At 45.2% G+C, this 19844-nt stretch overlaps 1 protein-coding gene across 6 annotated transcripts in view; it reads left to right on the top strand.

Moving 5' to 3' along the window:
* Positions 1–1123: 1123 nt before the first annotated feature.
* Positions 1124–19844, top strand: part of PUS7 (pseudouridine synthase 7) — a 38675-nt gene continuing 19954 nt past the window's right edge. The window contains exons 1-6 of one of the 6 annotated variants that reach the window (XM_084811448.1): positions 6091–6419; positions 8320–8416; positions 9055–9454; positions 10788–10872; positions 10995–11096; positions 13146–13290. In XM_084811448.1, coding sequence (XP_084667574.1) covers positions 9084–9454; positions 10788–10872; positions 10995–11096; positions 13146–13290 — 703 coding nt within the window. In that variant the 5' untranslated portion in view covers positions 6091–6419; positions 8320–8416; positions 9055–9083. Of the gene's footprint in view, positions 1190–4947; positions 6500–6982; positions 7065–8319; positions 8417–9054; positions 9455–10787; positions 10873–10994; positions 11097–13145; positions 13291–19844 lie in introns of those variants that run through there. The other 5 variants (XM_084811452.1, XM_084811447.1, XM_084811446.1 and 2 more) reach the window with 5 other exon arrangements.

The raw sequence follows: 19844 nt of genomic DNA, 5'->3' as shown, positions 1-19844 counted from the left end.
GAAATAATGAGAATTGTAAAGGTCTTTATCCTTTTAATTTATTAATCCCAGTTGTCTTTGCTTACATACTTAGAATTTGGAGCCTGCAAACTGTATATTATGGTGGTCTCTCACAAAGGTCTGTGTTGGATGCAATGCAGCTGTACATAGTAACTTGCATATCTGCTAGCAATATCTTATGGCGACAGAGGACAATCATGCTCAAAAAACTGATAATAAACTGTTATCTACCAAAGGAGGCCACTGCACTTAACTGAGACAGTGACATAGAGCTGCCCTTCAGTGTATTTCTTTACAATCATCCATCACCCAGTTGGAATACCACACCTCTTTCCCAGGGCTTCTAGATCCACAAAACAGGAAGCCATTTGACATATCCAGAGACAGCTAAAGCCATCTCCTTCTTAATTAATGCTTTTCTATGCCATCTCCTAGCCTAAAAGGTGATAAAAGGATTTTCTCTTGTCCATCTCCTAACCCCAAAAGGTGCAAAGAGTATCTTCTGCTTACTTGCCACTGCTCTGATTGGTGAAACCTATTGGACAGTCATCCCCAACCAAACATAATAAAAATGGAATATGGTTCTTTATTCCTTTGTCACTGTGGTTCCTCTGGTTACCTCCTCCTCTGATCACCCAAAGATGCTGTGCATGTTGCAACTCTCCAGGTGACCCCTGCATTGTATTGTCAGCCCTTGGGACTTTCCAGTGTGCCACAGAGGATTCTAATGAGGATTAGGCACAGGCTACTTCCTCAGGGATAGGACAGCCAGTGCCTTAATCAGGGCCCTTCCAGCCAGAGGACACAGCCCTGCCATTGTCCTGTGGCTCAGAAGATGAGTCCCCAACAGAACGTCTATCCCTCCAACCTTGCAGAAGTCTCAGGCTACAAAATCAGGAGATGGCCCTTTAACAGTCTAATCAGCTCCTCCAGGAGGGGTGGAGCTGTCTCACACTACAGGTCTTGCCAATGTACATAAGATTTCAGTTGGCTTTAGCTCTCTGCTGAGACAACTTCCTTCTATTGCTGTAGTAGGAGAGGGTGCTAGCCAGGAGGAGCCACTTGGAGCTATCCAAGGTCCTATTTTTTCTTGTCTTGTTTTGATTGCCTTGGATGCTACCAGCTTCCCCTGTGAGCCTCAAGGGAACACGGAATGGGACATATTTTACCTCTAAGAGTTTAGTATAAGGTTAGTAAGCCTTTTACCATTAGTTTATTCTCATTTTTGTCTCTTATTATAGTCTTGTAATAAATGCCTTCTTTCAATTTAGATTTGAGATTTGAGCATGAGTTTCTGGCAATCCCAAGAGAGGCTTCTCTTCCCATGTGTCCAGCCACTCAGACTCACCTGTGTTTATCTATTTGCACCTAAGTGGAAGTAAACCAAAAGTAGGCTGACTGCCTATGATGATGGAAGGTCACAGCTGGTCACTACTTCCCCACAGGCAGATAACTTGCTTGTAGTTCCTGGGTCCCCCTACCCAGGATTAGAGAAAAAAAGGGGGTGGCAGCAATCTACCAATCAGACAGAAGGGTGCACAACTAGTCTGCTTCACAAGTCAGTTGTGGCACAGCAATCTTTAGAGACCAAAATCTTAATATAAATGGAGTGTACACATTGTGTGTGTGTGTGTGTATGTATGTGTATATATATATATGGAAGCAGAATCATGCCCCTCTTCCACTAACCTGCTGGCACATCTGCCCTGTGCCCAGGCCCATCTTGTGTCCACACACTGTATGTATTTATGTTTAACTGTAGTCTACATATGTACACTACAGGTAATTAAAATTGTATGGTCAATGAGCAGACACAATACTTTCTTCAGGGTTGGGCAGAAGTGTTGAGGCCAGATGTGAGAGGGAAGATGCTATCAGTCCACACCACTCCACAGTGGGTACACTCTGTACACATCAAGGTTTGTGTGAACAGTGTGTGAAACTAAATACGTCAACCCCTTTGCCAGTAACAGGAGATCTGTGCTTATATCATGATTGCAGACAACTTAAACTGAATATATTTGAATTATCAGTGGTTTGTACTGAATGTAGAACCAGCATTACAAATGTTGTTATTCAGTCGTTAAGTCGTGTCAGCTTCTTCTGCTTTTAGTCTACAACCAATGATTGACTCCTTTGTAGGCAGTGGAGCATGATGTCTGAACCTGGAGCACTGGCTTGTTTAGGGGTTAAACAGCCAAGTGGTTAACCCATGGTCGCCGTTGGGTTAACTGCTGGGGTTGTCGTTACACGCGAACAGAATCACTGAAATGTTGATTCAACAACAAAGAAGGATTGCACCGCTCCAAGCACAAAAAGGAAACTCTCATCTAATGGGTGCAGTAAAGACCTATTTTTGTTGTTGTTGTTCAGTCGTGTCTCTTCGTGACCCCATGGACCATAGCACGCCAGGCCTTCCTGTCCTGCGCTCTCTCCCGGAGTGTGCTCAAGTTCATCTTCATTGCATCGGTGATGCTATCTAGCCATCTCATCCTCCGCCGTCCCCTTCTCCTTTTGCCTTCAGTCTTTCCCAGCATCAGGGTCTTTTCCAGAGAGTTTTCTCTTCGCATTAGGTGGCCAAAATATTTGAGCTTCACCTTCAGTATCTGTCCTTCCAATGAGCACTCAGGGTTGATTTCCTTTAGGATTGACTGACTGGACCTCCTTGCAGTCCAGGGGACTCGTAAGAGTCTTCTCCAGCACCACAGTTTGAAAGCATCAATTCTTCGGCGCTCAGCCTTCCTTATAGTCCAGCTCTCACAGCCATACATTACTACTGGGAAAACCATAGCTTTGATTAGACGGACCTTTGTTGGCAAGGTGATGTCTCTGCTTCTGACTATGCTGTCTAGGTTTGCCATAGCTTTCCTCCCAAGGAGCAAGCGTCTTTTTATTTCACGGCTACAGTCACCGTCTGCAGTGATCTTGGAGCCCAAGAAAGTAAAATCTGTCACTGCTTCCATTTCTTCCCCTTCGATATGCCAGGAAGTGATAGGGCCAGATGCCATGATCTTTGTTTTTTTAATGTTGAGTTTCAAACCAGCTTTTGCACTCTCCTCTTTCACCCTCAACAAGAGGCTCTTGAGATCCTTTTCACTTTCTGTCATTAGGGTGGCATCGTCTGCGTATCTGAGGTTGTTGCTAATTCTCCCGGCAATCTTAATTCCGACCTGTGATTCATCCAACCCAATGTTTCTCATGATGTACTCTGCATATAAGTTAAATAAGCAGGGCAACAATATGCAGCCTTGTCGTACTCCTTTCCCAATTTTGAACCAATCGGTTGTTCCATGTCTGGTTCTTACTGTTGCTTTTTGACCCTCGTAGAGGTTTCTCAGGAGACAGGTAAGGTGGTCTGGTACTCCCATCTCTTTAAGAATTTGCCACAGTATGTTGTGATCCACACAATCAAAGGCTTTAGCGTAGTCAATGAAGCAGAAATAGATGTTTTTCTGGAATTCTCTTGCTTTCTCCATAAATATTTACGTAGCCTATCACGGCAAGGGGGAAAAAACCCAGCCTACGCAAATGGCAGCGGCTATTGCCATTTGCGTACGCTGGGGTTTTCCCCCTGCCATGATAGGCTACGTAAATATTTACGTGGCCTATCACGGCTCACTACAGGGACGCAAATGACAGAGGCTACGGCAGCCGCCATTTGCGTCCCTGCAGGGCTGCCCAGCGGCCGGATGTCTGGCTGCGGGCGGCCAGAGCCAGCCGGCAGCTCTGCAGCTTGGCCACGGAGCAGAGCCGGCCAGCCAGGATTCCAGGTGCAGAGTGCCTCCCCCGCAGTGAGGATTCCGGGGGGAGGGATGGAGCGCCTCCCCCCACCTGTGGAACCCGGCGGAGCCAGGTAAGCTATGCGTGGGTGGTGCTGACTGAGGTTCCCCCTTCTTCCACTGTCACCTCCTGGAGCTTTCATTGCGGCAGGGGGGAAAAAACCCAGCGTACGCAAATAGCAGCTACCGCCATTTGCGTACACTGGGGTTCCCCCCCCCCTGCCATGATAGGCTACGTAAATACTTACATAGCCTATCACGGCCTCCGCAGGGACACAAATGGCGTCCCTGTGTTAGCCATGATAGGCTACGTAAGTATTTACGTAGCCGATCACGGCTGAAGGAGGAAGCGAATGGCGGCTGCAGGACGGCCGCCATTCGCACAGCAGCGTGGACGGGAGCAGGTAAGTGCTCCGTTTCGCGTGCCTTTTGTGGGGTGGGGGTGGTGGGCACTTCATCCCGCGCGCCTTTTGTGGGTTGGGGGGGTGGGGGCTTTGTTCTGCGACAGTTTTCGGGGGGGCGAATGCACTGGCATTTGGCCCCACCGAGATCCGTCGTGGAATTCTCTGACATCCCTACCCACGCAAGCATATGGTTGCTGACAGCAGGCCCTGCAGATGGCATCAGCAGCACTCCTGTGAGACAGTCCCTTCATTACCAGTGATCACTAGTCAGTGCTCCCTTCAGCTCATGCTAAAAAAGATAAGAAATAAGTTGCCAACCAGGGCCATAGCTTCTTAAGATAAAGGCCCTTGCCACAGGACAGCTTGGTCCAATGGTGTGCAGTGGTGTCTACACTTTACATTTGCATAGAGCATAATGAATATCCCTTATCAGGATATTTGAATTTCCTACTTTACAAAAGCTCGATGTCCCAAGCCTTCAGAGATTTCCAATGAGAGGAAAACGGGATTACTGTAAGACATGTTGTATGTATGCTGAAAATGCTTTAGAAAGAATGTTAAAATAACAGTGAGAGAGTAACTGATTTTAGGGTTGTCAACCGAATAGAAAATAACCTGAGCTCCTTTTGTACCCTTAGCAGAAGCGTGTACTACACAGATCAGGCAGTGAAACTTTTCAGAGTGTGAAAATGAACATGATCACCAGCTAAAGTCTACGTATCAGGCAGCTGTTAAAAACACAACTACAGAGGCCAGTTAAAGGACGGCAACCCTAAGTAGTTCCGTTTATTGTTCCTTTCACCTACTTTTGGGTATGACGAACTATCAAGCTCACAGCCAACTTATGTTTGCTTTAATTTGTACACTGCTTTTTGATCAACAGGTCTGCAAAGCAGCTAACAATATTGTAAAACCAATAAAATTAAATTTAGAACAAAAACAGAGCACCAAACCAAACTCCAAAGTGATACCATTAATTCTCAACTCAGCGGTTTACAGCCCAAAAGTCTGGCCCCTCCCAGCCTTTTTACTGCTCTCCTAAAATCGCTAATGAAACAGATCTACCTAATCCCACTCGGCAAAGGATTCTACAAACAGGGCCACCAACCACTGAAAAAGCTCCATTCCTTGTGGATGTTACTTCACTTTTGGTGGCGGTAGTAGCATCTGCTAAAGAGCTTCACTTCCTGATCTCAGTCCATGGGTGAGGGTTACAAATGGAGGAAGAGCTTCTCAAATATTCCAGATCCTTACTGTGAGAGGAGAAAGTGGCCTGAGACACTTATCCCCCTCTCACACCAATGTGCATGTTTTAAAGTCACCATCACCACCAAATGAACCTGAGTCAAGCCTGCCTACTCAGGCAACCCCATTGATTCCCCCCACTGCAGCCCCAAGATGAAAGAAATTTGAGCAATGCTCTAATGTGTATGTGTGTCTAATCAAACCCACTTCCCCCAGTCCAAGCCAAATTATGTCCTCTCCCTTGTAGCCGTCCGAAAACAGTAGCGCTGGGGGCAGGTACAAGCCTCCCTGTCATTCGAGCATCGGTTTTGACGGCGCGCTTTCTCGTGAGCTCAAGGCTACTCCGTTGCAGGTTTCCAAAACCACGACTGCGGTGGTTGAAGTGTGGGGTTCCTCACCCCCCCCCACCTTTTCCGCGCACCCTCCGGTGGGCGAAGCGGGGATTCTGATCTAGGTGAAGGCTGCAAATAAAAAACCAGGCCGTGGCAGCAAAGCAACCCGGGCGCCGCGCACGCGGGCGGTGCACGGCTGTGACCGGATGAGCGAGCAGCGCCCAGACCCGGGAATCTGGCTCGCCAGCCGCGCTCCCTCGCCGCAGCGCCGCCCGGCCCGGACAGCGCCTCCGCGCCACGCAGCAATTGCATCTGCTCTGCACGGCGCAGGAATTCAGGGCGGAGCTGCCCGGCTCGGAGAGAAGCAGACGGGCAGCGCTGCCTGCAGGAGCTTCGCCCAACGCGCGGGGAGGACGTCATGCGCTCTTTCGCATGCCCCGGAACAGCCTGGCGGCTCGCAGGCTGGCGAAAGAGAGCGAGAGAGACCGCCCCTTCCCTCGCCTCGCCTCGCCTCCCCTCTCCTCCGTCCCTGGCCCGCAGGCCGTGCAGCAAGCTGGGCACGTGCGCCGCGAGGTTGGCTCGCAGGCGGGGGACCCTTTGCCGCAGCGTCCGCCGCCTGCTCCTCGGTTCTCTTTGCAAGGGGACGGGTCGGGCGTTGGGTGAGTTCTTTCGGCCCGCGCCCTTGCGGATGCCGCTGCAGAGGGGGAGCCCCGCGCGAGCGCAGATGCGGACGAGGAAGGTTAGGCGCCGCGCCGCCCTCTGCACTAGGGAGTCCCGCCGCCGCCGCCAGATCGCCACCTCCTCCGTGGCTAATTAGCTCTTCCTGGAGCTCCAGGCCCGCCTTCCCGAGCCTTCTTCGAGGGTGGGGGAGACTCTTTTCCCCGCCCCCCCCCCCGCGCCTAGCTTCTCAGCTCTCACTTGGCGCGCTTCTGCGCCTGCCTCCTAGAATGGGGCAGGAGTGCCCGCCTCCGATTCGGAGTGGGTCTAAGGAAAGTTGGAGTTTCAGAGTGGGGCGGCGCTCCCGAGAGACGCCCCTTACGTTCTGTAGTGGGGTGGGTGCACCATGCATATTCGCTCCAACAGGCCTGACAGAAAGAAATGGGTATATTTTGCACCGTACGAACTTCAACGTGTAACTCTTGTGAAGGGCGCAATCTTAGGCATGTTTAGACAGAAAGAAACCCCTACAGCCCCCAGCAAGCATGGCTGGCTGGGGAATGCTGGGAGTTGTAGGACTTTCTTTCTGTCTAAACACGCATACGATTGCTCCCTAAAGTATATTCGTGTAGCTCGTCCACAGCTCTGTAAGTAAGTTAAACTATTACACGTTTGACAACTATCTATACGGGTGCTGGGTGGAAGGAAAAAAAAATGCTGTTGAGCGTGAATATTTGCACTATCCCGTATGTGCATTGGGAAAGCTACGTTTACAGGACGTTCAGGTGTGCACACATGTATTTTGCCAGGTATACTGGCTTCATGCATGAGGGAAATGCTGCCACTCCCATCCTACCTTGCACCAATGTGCATAGGTATTATCATACGCACAGTAGTCCTTAAATTCTGAGAACTAGAGAGGTAGAATCTGGCTGATGGAAGAATCTACCCCGCTACTTTACGTGATAAAAAGGATCATTTTCAAAACTTACAAAGAAGGGGGAGGACAGCAAAGTGTTTGTACTTCTGGATACGTTCCTTTGTTGTGGAAGTGTGTTTGGAAACCATTTATTATCACTGTTGGTATATTAGCACTGAGGTTTGCCATTGTACTTAATATTTTCTGCTCTCCCTCAAAGGCCTTAATTTTCCACCTTTCTGTGCCCAAGAGGGGAGGTTGAAGCTGCTAGTGAAGCACTCTGTTCCGTGAAAATGAATTGGCAATATTTTGTCTCCAGCTCACTCCAAGTTCACGCACGCTTTTCTTCTCAGGGGCTCTGTTCGTTCTCCTCTGGTATATTGGAGAACATCACGCTCTAGATGAATGCTGAAAGTAAGGGGAAAAGGCAGTAGACCCTCTTGGCTATTATTTTATTTATTTATTTAATAGATTTATATACTGCTGTCTATATTTAAAAATAAAGAAGGGGGGAATGAACATGAGAAACAAAACAAAAATTTTCAAGCACTTACTGTGCAAGTATGGAAATATTGTTGAAAGGATCAGGACAGGAGCAAAAAATAATATATCCCCCAGAAAGGAAAGCTAGCTGTCTACAGCCTGCTTATGACATGGTAGAACTATTCCTGGGCTGTACCGCTTTGGACTGTGGATGAAAAATTCTGCATATAGAAATGAGCTGTCAAGAAGGGCCACATCTGTGGCCGTATCTGTGGCCATATCTGTGATGTACTAGTGTTCTATAAATAAGGGTGCAATCCTACGCATGTTTTGAAAGAAAAAAGGCCTACAACTCCCAGCATTCCCCAGCCAGCTGTTTCATTAGATTGATACAGCTAACTGATAATATAGAACTGGAAGAAATCCAGTTCTGCAAACTTACGTCCATTTTGATAGCGTAATGATAGCTAGATCATTATGTTATCTTGGTTTTTATCTAGTTTTCCTAGAGGAGTTTACCAGAAGAATACTGGAAAACCTGATAGTTGAGCAACCCTATTGCTGCTTCCTCCTTTCTCTCCTGTATCGTTTTTAAAGGTACTCCTATATACTTCATTCTGGTACTATGCCTTCTGAAAGCCAGGCCTTCAAATCAGGGGCCAAGTGGGACTTTTACTTCCCCCAGAATGCAGGGAAACTCCTTGAATGGCCTCCATTGCCCCATAGGGTCTCTGATCAGGGCAGGGGTGTACACCATGAGGCTTAAGTTTGCCTGTGGCAATATCTGTTCATGCTTTGTAATAAGACTGCTTTCACTCTTGTGTTGAAGAGGTTTCAGTAATAATGCAACTCAGGGTGTTGTCATTTCCGGGCTCAGCAGATCTGAAGAACTGTCAAGGTTATTCCACTGTTGCAATGAAGTAAGAACAGATTTCTTTGAGCCCTAGTAACTTAATAGTACAAACGTATTAATGTCTCTTCAGAAAGAAATCCCATTGAGTTCGCAGATAATTTGTGTATAGGAATGTAGAGTAAAAGTTGCATTTATCTGGAACTAAACAAGAGCATGAATATTAATACCTGAGCAGCCTCATGAAATGTGGTAATCTTTCTCTTTTAAAAAATGCATTTCTTTTTGTTGGGAGGTTTAAATATTTCACAGGGGCAGCACATGACTGTGTAAAAGAACAGGAAATCCCTTTATGGTGTTAAATTGTGCCCCCCCCCCTTTGCAGGACCTCATCAACATCTTTATGCTTTAAAAATGGAAGCAGTGGAAATGGATAATGTATTCCTGAAGCGTCCTCATTCTAAGGATGATGAGGCTAATGTGGATGAAATTAAAAGGCAGAAGGTCTTGGAAGTGCCATTGAAAGGGAGAGAGAATGCTGATCGTAAGGCTGAAGCTGAGGCTGAACAGCCTGTGAAACCTTTGCCTGAAGACCCACATAAGAAAAAAGTCCTGAATGAGGAAAGCGCAGACCGAGATGATGAGGAAGAACTGGAAGAAAGTGATGGAGAAGGCAACACAGAGAGCTTTGCAGACATGATGAAGCACGGGCTGACCGAGCTAGATGTTGGCATAACAAAATTTGTTAGTTCCCACAAGGGCTTTTCTGGAATATTAAAAGAGAGGTAACTCCTAACATCTTACTTCTCAACCCTGTGGATTGGCTTGATGCTGTAAATGTGCTGGTTCAGCTGAAATGTGGTCCTATGCTTGAAAAGAGGTGCAGAACTAGCTAGCCCCATCCATCAATCCTAACCATGTTCTCCTGGAAATGAGAGCCAAAACACACACTACTTTAAATCTGTATCTGGCAGCTGCATCTCTTGTTCATTTGTGCATTACAGTAGGTGCAGGGCCCCCAATTGGGGATCTTAAAAGTACCCCCCCCCCCGGCTTGAGTCCTGATCCAGATTGGGGCCCCCAGCACCCACTCTAGAGCAAAAATGGGGCTGGGCGAGAAAGATGTAGCTGCTACACACAGATTTAAAGTAATGGCTGTCTTGCTCCACTGGTTTTGATGGGACTTGATTCCAAAGAAGGATGCTTAGGACTGCAGACTTAACTTTCATTATCCCCCCGCAAACTCACCTCTTACATGAAACTTTTGGCTTAACCCTTAGGGAGAGTGTGGGCCTCCAGATGTTGATGGGCTGCTACTCCCATCAGACCTAATCAGCATAGCCAGTGGTGTGGGATGATGGGAGTTGTAGTCCAACAGTTGGAAGGCCACATGTTTCTAAGGCTGTAGTCCTGTGCATAGTCACCTGGGGTTAAGCCCCATTATGCTTGGTAGGACCTCTGAGTAAACATGCTTCGGATTGCATTGCACAACTCATAGGCCCACTCCAGATGTCCTGCTGCCTCCTTGTAAATTGGGAACTGTCTTTGTGAATTTTTGCTTCTCCCTATTCTTCCTCCTGTGCAAACCATGGTTCCTTTATAAAGCAGAGTTTGAAATCATGGCTTTAGATGGCTTTGCAAGGTGCGTTTATGAGGGAATTGTGTTGAAGCACATGTACGGTGTAAGGCAGAGAGGGGGAAATAATTGAGACGCAGTGTGATGTAGTGGTTAGAATGTTGGACCGGTCCCCAGGAGATACAGGTTCTAGTCCCCTACTCAGCCATGAAGCTCACTGGGAGATTTTGGGCCAGTCACTGCCTAACTTACCTCACAGGGTTGTTGTGCGGATAAAATGGAGAGGAGAGGAACCATGAAAGCTGCCTTGGGTTCCTTGCAAGAGGAAAAAAGGCAGGATATAAATGTTGTTGTTGCTGTTGTTGTTGTTATTTGTTCATAATAATAAATAATAACTCTGAGAGGAGAAGAGGGAACATCCCTCACACTGGCTTCCAATTTGAAAAGGTTATGGTATAAAAGGGCTGATAAGCTAAAAAAAAGTCTCTTGTTAGATGTTTTGTAGAGCTCTCTTTTGACTGACCTGCATTGTCTTCTACTAGATATTCAGATTTTGTTGTTCATGAAATAGGAAAAGATGGACATACCATCCATTTAGATGATTTCTCTGTGCCAGTGGATGATGAGGTAAGTTTTCTTTGCATAGCTTCCATAATTAAGTGAAAGGCTATAATTAAAGTCTTCATTAAAAGATTAGTGTACATTTGGATTTGGATTTACATCTTGTTGTATTTTAATATAACTATTAGGATCCTCCTGAGGAGAACTTTACGGTGTTGTCAGCTGAAGACAAACAGCGCTTAGAAGAACTCCAGCTGTTTAAGAATAAAGAAGGCAGTGTTTCCATTGAGGTAAATTGAGAAAATAATATATGGAATGGATAAACAAATGTTTGACAAAGATGATATAAAAGGACCAAACTGTTTTGGAAAGTGTTGTCATAAAAAATTGACTGTACACTTATGAGTGGTATAGTAGATGGAAGTATTATATAGGAGCAGCATTTGACCCATTTCTCCAAAAGTTGGAAAATCTAACATTGTCTACATTAGGGAGCAATCCTGTGGCCACTAGACACTGTCTAGAGGGCCATAGGATGTTTCAGTTACTGAGAACCGTGCTCCTTGCCCCCTCCCCCACCCCCTCGTAGCTGGCGCAGTTCTCTCCATGCTGGCTATGTCTCCGTGCTTGGAGCGTGGAAACAGGAAAAAGGTGGCAGTCCTGGAGGCAGGGAGGGGAGGAGCCCATGGAAGATACTTTATGCAGCTTCCTATCAGGTCTCTAGGCCCTTTCCTTTCCCGAAGCTACTCCTAGACAGACGAAATTGCCTGTCTAGGCAAAAATACAAGATGGCTGGAGCACAGAGGATCACCTTTGTGCTCTGGCTGCCCTGCGTTGGATAGCCATCAGCCTCTGAGTTTGGAGGCTGACGGCTATCTCCATAGGATTGTGTCCTTAGGCACTAATCTAGTAAACAATACTTGTTATGAATAAAATGGCACATAAGAGTAGGTCTTTTGGAAATACACCCTCCTGCTAGCTTCAATGCAAGTTTGAGTGTTATATTTGTTGTTCTTTGTATTGGCCTCTTGACTATTTTGATTATGGAAATAGGATTAAACCATAATCTGCTCTGTTAGAAGAACTGATTTTCCACTTTAGGAAAAAGTATGTAGAGAAATGTAGCTGTTTTAACAGTCCTAATGGTGAATGAAATAATTCTGATGTTGGGTGTATATCTGGGCTGTACCTCTGCAGACTGCAGGGAGGGACAGAATGCTATTCTATATTTAAAAGTTCCCTGTACATAGCAAACTAGCACATCAGGGAGAAGGGCTCTAGCATAGCTTTCTCCTTGACATAATGTGTGTGTTTTTCTAATGTGCCAGGATTTATTTATTTTTGGTATAGAGGAACATTCAGTTGTGAGTCCCAGTTGTGAGTTGGTGAGTCTAAAGTGGTACAGTCCAGAAACTGGTATACAGCCTCATCTGCTGTTTGTGAGAACTAGGCCTTTCATTACATTAGGAAAGTTGTGATGGGAGGGAGATGCTTTTCCCATTTTAAGACAATTATTTTTCCTTTGGCTTAACCATAAGTTGTTTCTCCAGCAAATACGACTGGAGAGTGCCAGCTACTATACTAGTACCATAAACATAATATTGGACTGGTTTGTCAGAGATGATGCACTGGTGTTTGTTTATGCCAGTGCCTTTTAGAGTGTGCTTAATATGTGAACAATAGATATGGTCAGCACTTATGTAAAAGACTAAATAGAATATCACTTACTAAAATGCCACTTACGTTATTCATACACTGTTACCACTTTTTAACTTTTAAAATCACAAATGTAAAATGCTAAACTGTGAATGTCTTAAACCACTTGTGCTACCTAGATTTTTGAAACCAGAGCACCATAGGTAATACTGTGTTCTGGAGGTTCACTTCATAATATGTGCATATATTTCGTGAATGCTATCACAAGTCTCTTTCTCAGTTTTCTGGCTGTGCATTCGGAGCTCAGCCTCTTTATGTGTGGAGCTAGGAACACATGAATGGCTGCTAACCCTCAAGAGACACTTTGGTGTTCTGTTTTGTTTTAAAGTGAGGGAACCATGTCACAGTTTGGTTCCCCGTCCCCTGTGATTCTTGTCACAGGATGCACATCTATGGGGTTTGGTGGTCAATGATGCTGTGCCAGGCAGAAGCCTAGTCATCTGCTTTATGGGATAGGGGAGGGGAGCACTAAGATGGCAACTGACTTCACCCTTGGTCCTGGGTTTGCTTAAGAATTTCGGCATCTAGTTTTCAAGCTCAAAAGGTATCTTAGGCATATGAAGACAAATGGTGGTAATCAAAAGTTTTCTTTTTCTTGTTTTTTTTGCTATGCTGCTTCTTAGGTAATTGAAGACACGAAGGAGAAAAGAACAGTTATACACCAGGCTGTAAAATCTTTGTTTCCAGGATTAGAGACTAAAACAGAGGATCGGGATGGGAAAAAATACATCATTGCTTACCACGCAGCTGGGAAAAAGGCACTTGCAAGTGAGTTTGACAATTGCTGTTACTTGAAATCTGTAAAACAAAGTGGCTCTGTAGTGTGTACTGAGATGAAAATTTATCTAATTCTTCAAAGCCAGTGTCAGCTAGGTATGGAATGTGAAGGGTGGTTTTGTTAATTTAAATCATATAGGACCCTGGGAAGTCTTGGAGAGGCGTTAAAATACCTGTATACTTTCTTGCATAGTGTGCATAGCCAATGTAATCTGGTTTTTATAAAGCCATGAGAAATGCCCTCAATGATAAGCTGAACTGTTAATACATCATTATGGGGTAGAAAATGATGATGGTTTAATATGTTTTCACAAAAAAGGAGTTAAACTAGAGATATTTGTAGTTGTAGAACAAAAGTTTGAGGTGAGTTCAGTATTTTCTTTTTACAGATTGTACGTTAGCATTAAGTCTTTTTTAAACTCTGGAAATGTAGTCAGTTTGTACACACCAAGTTAAAAACAAGCTAGAGGGATTACATGATCAGTCTGTGCTGCTAAAACATTGTTCAGTAATTTGAGCAATGCGGTTGTGTAACAGTGCAATCTTACACAGGTCTACTCAGATGAAAGTCCCATTAAGTTCAATTAGGCGTACCTCCAGGTACATGAATATAGAATTGCAGCCTAAATTGTTCAGATCTGGTGAATTAATCAATCTGCTGAGGATTTTAAAAAAATGTCTTGGTTTTAAAATGTATGCTAGTCGTACTGTCTAAAAAATGACAATATTTTAGGAGGGAGGGCAACCCTCTTAGGACACTATCCTATGCCTGTTTTGACAGAAAAAAAGTCCTATAACTCCCAGCATTCCCCAGCCAGCCATAGGCTACAATCCTATATACACTTACCTGAGAATAAGTCCAACTAAACACAATGGGGCTTTACTTCTCAGGAGACGTATACACAATTTCATTGCTGTGGTAGCTTAACATCTAAAGCATAAACTCCTCTTTAAGCTTTGAAGGATTACCCTTTTTGCCATTTGGAGTGTTAAAAGAATGGCACTGGATGGAAATTGATACCATAGATACAGTGTGGAGTGTTCCTTTGTCTTGACAATCTACCTCTTACCTATGTCCGGGTATACTCATAAGCAGTTGACCTGACACTTCTGTGAGCTTGTTCCAGTGTTCTTCCATGGAAGCCTACCTATGAGAGTGTCAACCCATGGCAACTGAACACCTTTACCACATTAGGTTAGGTGTTCTAAACTGCTGAAGTATGAAGTGCCCTGGGTCAGTAAGTTGGCATATATACAGTTGTTGAGTTCTGTGCCCAGTGTGTTAACATACCCAGCTTACATGACCACTTTGTGCACCTGACACAGTGGGCTCCAGCTCATGAAATCTTCCATCACAAATTGGTGTACGAGGATGCTAGCGTAGGAACATCTGGTATTGGTTCAAAGCACAAATGTTCATACGAATCACCTTGATAAAAAATCCATGCCCCTTGCAGAAAAAGATGAAAAAACGTTCTCATCTGACTGATTTGACTCCTTGCTTTCAAGTATGCAGGTCTATGAGACTGATTACATGAAGCAAGATTATTTATTTATTATTTAAAGCATTTAAATCCTGCTCTTCGGCCAGAAAGGTCCCAAGAGGCTTTCGTACAGTCAGTAAAAACAAAACAGTCTCCTGGCTCTCAGGGAACAAGTTGACCTGGAAAAGCTAAGAGAGGCAGAGAGGTTGGTAGATGAGACCTTCAGGGACCTATTAGTGGTGTCCCACTCCCAGGGTGAGGGCTTCTCTACTGTCATGGAGAATGGGGGTGGCAGGGAAGGAGGGCATCATTATGAGGAGGGGGGAAATGATCCCTTAGAAGGGACCCATTCCTTGGAAGACGAGCAAATATTCCCTCGCACTGAGGATGTGCCTCTGGGGGGAGGGGTCTTGTGGGATTGGGAGAGTTGATTATTAGACACATAGACAACTGGGTTTGTGATGGGTGTTTAGACCGCATGGTGCATTGCCTGCCTGGTGCGAAGGTCGCAGATATCACACACTGTCTAGATAGCCTAGTAGATAGTGCCGGGGTAGAGTCAGTGGTCATGGTCCATATTGGTACCAACGATATGGGGAAACATAGGTGTGAGGTCCTGGAAGCCAAATTTAGGTTGCTAGATAGGAGGTTGAAATCCAGGACCAGCAGAGTGGCTTTCTCTGAAATGCTGCCTGTTTCACGCGCAGGGCCAGCTAGACAGGCGAAGCTGTGGAGTCTCATTGCGTGGACGAGTCAGTGGTGCAGGGAGGAGGGGTTCAGATTTGTTAGGCACTGGGGAACATTTTGGGACAAGCCAGACCTGAGCAAGAGGGACGGGCTCCACTTGAACCAAAATGGAATGAGACTGCTGGCGCTAAACATAAAAAAGGTGGCAGAGCAGCTTTTAAACTAAACCCTGGGGGAAAGCTGACAGGAGCTGGGAAGCATCTAGTTTGGGTTAAATTATGCCAAGGGGATGAAAATGAAATTGTTTTCGATTGCCCAGATGTAGAAGGGGAGGAAATAGGCCATGAGTATATGGTGGAACATGATAGCCAATCAAAGAGGCCTAAGTGCCATAGCAAAAGATGCACATACCAGAGGCATCTGGGGTGGGACACTGTGTATAGGTCTTTCCATGCAAATGCTAGAAGCCTCTGACCCAAACTGGGAGTGTTGGAGTGCTTGGTTTTAAAGGAGAATGTAGATATAGTAGGCATTACAGAAACCTGGTGGAACCAGTGGGATATGGTCATCTCTGGGTATAAACTCTACTGGAAGGACAGGAAGGGCGTACTGGGGGAGGTTTTGCTCTGTACGTCAAAGAGGGCATAGTGTCAAGCGGACTAGAACACCTAAAGGGCTCTTCCACAGAAGCACTGTGGGTGATAATACCAGGCTCCAAAACAAATTTAGTGCTAGGAATATGCTATCGTCCTCCAGACCAGAATGCTCAGGGTGACCTTGAGATGGAAAATGAAATCAGGGAGGCCCCAAACAAGGAAGGGTTGTAATAATGGGTGACTTCAGTTACCCCCACATTGACTGGATAAATGCATATTCCAGTCACCACAAAGAGGTTAAATTTCTCAATACCCTAAACATGGAACTGACCAGAGGGATGGTGACACCATGTCCTAAGTGGTGTCGCCCAGGACTTAGTACGAGATGTAAATGTTGTTGAATCAATTGGAAACAGTGACTGCAGTGCTATCGGATTTAATATATATTTAAGTGGAAAATTGCCCAGGAAGTCCAGCACAGTCACATTTGACTTCAAAAGAGGAAACTTCTCTAAAATGAGAGAGCTGGTGAAAAAGAAGTTGAAAGGGAGGGTCAAGAAGGTTAAACCCCTTCAAAATGTTTGGAGGCTATTCAAAACCACAATAACAGAAACTCAGCTAAAATGTATACCACAGGTTAGGAAAGGTAGCACCAAAGTCCAAAAGGTCACTGGCATGATTAATAAACAGTGTCAAGGGAGCTATTAGAGAAAAGAGGGCTTCCTTCAGAAGATGGAAGCCTTGCCCAAGTGAGGAAAACAAAAGGGAGCACAAGCTTGCACAAAGGTGATGCAAGCAGACAATTGTTGTTGTTCAGTCGTTCAGTCTTGTCCGACTCTTCGTGACCCCATGGACCATAGCACGCCAGGCCTTCCTGTCCTGCGCTCTCTCCTGGAGTGTGCTCAAGTTCATCTTCATTGCATCGGTGATGCTATCTAGCCATCTCATCCTCTGCCGTCCCCTTCTCCTTTTGCCTTCAGTCTTTCCCAGCATCAGGGTCTTTTCCAGGGAGTTTTCTCTTCGCATTAGGTGGCCAAAATATTTGAGCTTCATCTTCAGTATCTGTCCTTCCAATGAGCACTCAGGGTTGATTTCCTTTAGGATTGACTGATTGGACCTCCTTGCAGTCCAGGGGACTCATAAGAGTCTTCTCCAGCACCACAGTTCGAAAGCATCAATTCTTCGGCGCTCAGCCTTCCTTATAGTCCAGCTCTCACAGCCATACATTACTACTGGGAAAACCATAGCTTTGATTAGACGGACCTTTGTCGGCAAGGTGATGTCTCTGCTTCTTACTATGCTGTCTAGGTTTGCCATAGCTTTCCTCCCAAGGAGCAAGCGTCTTTTAATTTCATGGCTACAGTCACCGTCTGCGGTGATCTTGGAGCCCAAGAAAGTAAAATCTGTCACTGCTTCCATTTCTTCCCCTTCGATATGCCAGGAAGTGATAGGGCCAGATGCCATGATCTTCGTTTTTTTAATGTTGAGTTTCAAACCAGCTTTTGCACTCTCCTCTTTCACCCTCAAGAAGAGGCTCTTGAGATCCTCTTCGCTTTCTGCCATTAGGGTGGTATCGTCTGCATATCGGAGGTTATTGATAATTCTCCCGGCAATCTTAATTCCGACCTGTGATTCATCCAACCCGGCGTTTCTCATGAAGTACTCTGCATATAAGTTAAATAAGCAGGGTGACAATACGCAGCCTTGTCGTACTCCTTTCCCAATTTTGAACCACTCGGTTGTTCCATGTCTGGTTCTTACTGTTGCTTCTTGACCCTCGTACAGGTTTCTCAGGAGACAGGTAAGGTGGTCTGGTACTCCCATCACTTTAAGAATTTGCCACAGTTTGTTGTGATCCACACAATCAAAGGCTTTAGCGTAGTCAATGAAGCAGAATAGACGTTTTTCTGGAATTCTCTTGCTTTTTCCATGATGCAGCGAATGTTGGCGATTTGATCTCTAGTTCCTCTGCCTCTTTGAAACCCAGCTTGTACTTCCGGTAGTTCTCGGTTCGCATACTGCTGAAGCCTAGCTTGTAGGATTTTGAGCATCACCTTGCTGGCATGTGAAATGAGCGCAATTGTGCGGTAGTTTGAACACTCTTTGGCGTTGCCCTTCTTTGGAATTGGAATGGAAACTGACCTTTTCCAGTCTTGCGGCCATTGTTGAGTGTGCCAAATTTGTTGGCATATTGAATGCAGCACTTTAACAGCATCATCTTTTAGGATTGTAAATAGCTCAGCTGGAAGACTGTCATCTCCGCTAGCTTTGTTGTTAGTAATGCTTCCAAAGGCCCACTTGACTTCACTCTCGAGGATGTCCGGCTCAAGTTCAGTGACCGCACTATCATGGCTATCAGGGACATTAAGCTCTTTCCTGTATAGTTCTTCTGTGTATTCTTGCCACCTCTTCTTAATCTCATCTGCATCTGTTAGGTCCCTGCCTTCTTTGTCCTTTATCATGCCCGTCTTTAAGCAGACAATAAGAGATGCAAAAAAGCATTTTGAAGAGCATATTGCTAACAGTACAGTGCAGGAGGTATAGGACAGACTCCTGTGCCTGAACAGATGTTTTCAGGAAAGGAGTCTGAGGAACTGAGGCAAATAGTGGTGACAAAAGATGAAGTTCTCAACCTTATTGATAAATTGAAAGAAAAAAAATCACCAGGCCCAGATGGTATTTGCCCTAGAGTTTGCAAAGAACTCAAATATAACATTATTGATCTTCTAACCAAAATAGGCAACATGTCCCTAAGATCAGCCTCTGTACCAGAGGACTGGAAGATGGCCAATGTTACACCAGTTTTTAAAAAGAGATCCAGGGGGGTCCAGGAAGTTACAGGCTAGTAAGTTTAATGTGTGTTCCGGGTAAGATGGCTGAAAGCATCATTAAAGATAAAATTAGTAAGCATATAGAAGGACAAGCCCTGCTGAAGAAGAATCAACATGGATTCCACAAAGGTAAGTTCTGTCTCACTACTCTTTTAGAGTTCTTTGAGAGTGTCAATAAATATGTAGACAGGGGTGATCCTGTAGATATTGTTTACTTGGACTTCCAAAAGGCTTTTGACAAAAGTCCCCTAGCAAACCCCTGAGCAAACTTAGCAGTCATGGAATAGGAGGAGAAGTCCTCTTATGGATCAGTAACTGGTTAAAGAACAGAAAGCAGAGAGTAGGAATAAACGGTAAATTCTCCCAGTGGAGGGAAGTAAATAGTGGGGTCCCACAGGGATCTGTATTGCAACCAATGCTTTTCAACTTGTTCATAAATGATTTGGAATTAGGAGTGAGTAGTGAAGTGGCCAAGTTTGCCAATGACACCAAATTATTTAGGGTGGTTAAAACAAAAAGGGATTGTGAGGAGCTCCAAAAGAATCTCTCCAAACTGGGAGAATGGGCATCCAAATGGCAAATGCGGTTCAGTGTAAGCAAGTGTAAAGTGATGCACGTTAGGGCAAAAAATCCCAACTTCAAGATCCCTGATGGGATCTGAGCAAGCAGTGACCGACCAAGAAAGAGATATTGGGGTTGTGGTGGACACTTGATGAAATGTCAATCCAGTGTGCAACTGTTGTAAAAAAGGCAAACTGCATGTTAGGCATAATTAGAAAAGGAACTGAGAATAAAACTGCCAATATCATACTGCCTTTATACAAATCTGTGATGCGACCATACTTAGAATACTATGTACAGTTATGGTCACCATACCTAAAAAAAGATATTGTAGAGCTGGAAAAGGTGCAGAAAAGGGCAACTAAAATGATCAAGGGGCTGGAGCA

This window comes from Heloderma suspectum, chromosome 7 (genome assembly GCF_057233095.1).
Source record: "Heloderma suspectum isolate Gila_16-S chromosome 7, 16-S_ref, whole genome shotgun sequence".
Taxonomy (NCBI): domain Eukaryota; kingdom Metazoa; phylum Chordata; class Lepidosauria; order Squamata; family Helodermatidae; genus Heloderma; species Heloderma suspectum.
Note: the sequence above shows the minus strand (reverse complement) of the source record. Positions and strands in the feature narration are given on the sequence as shown.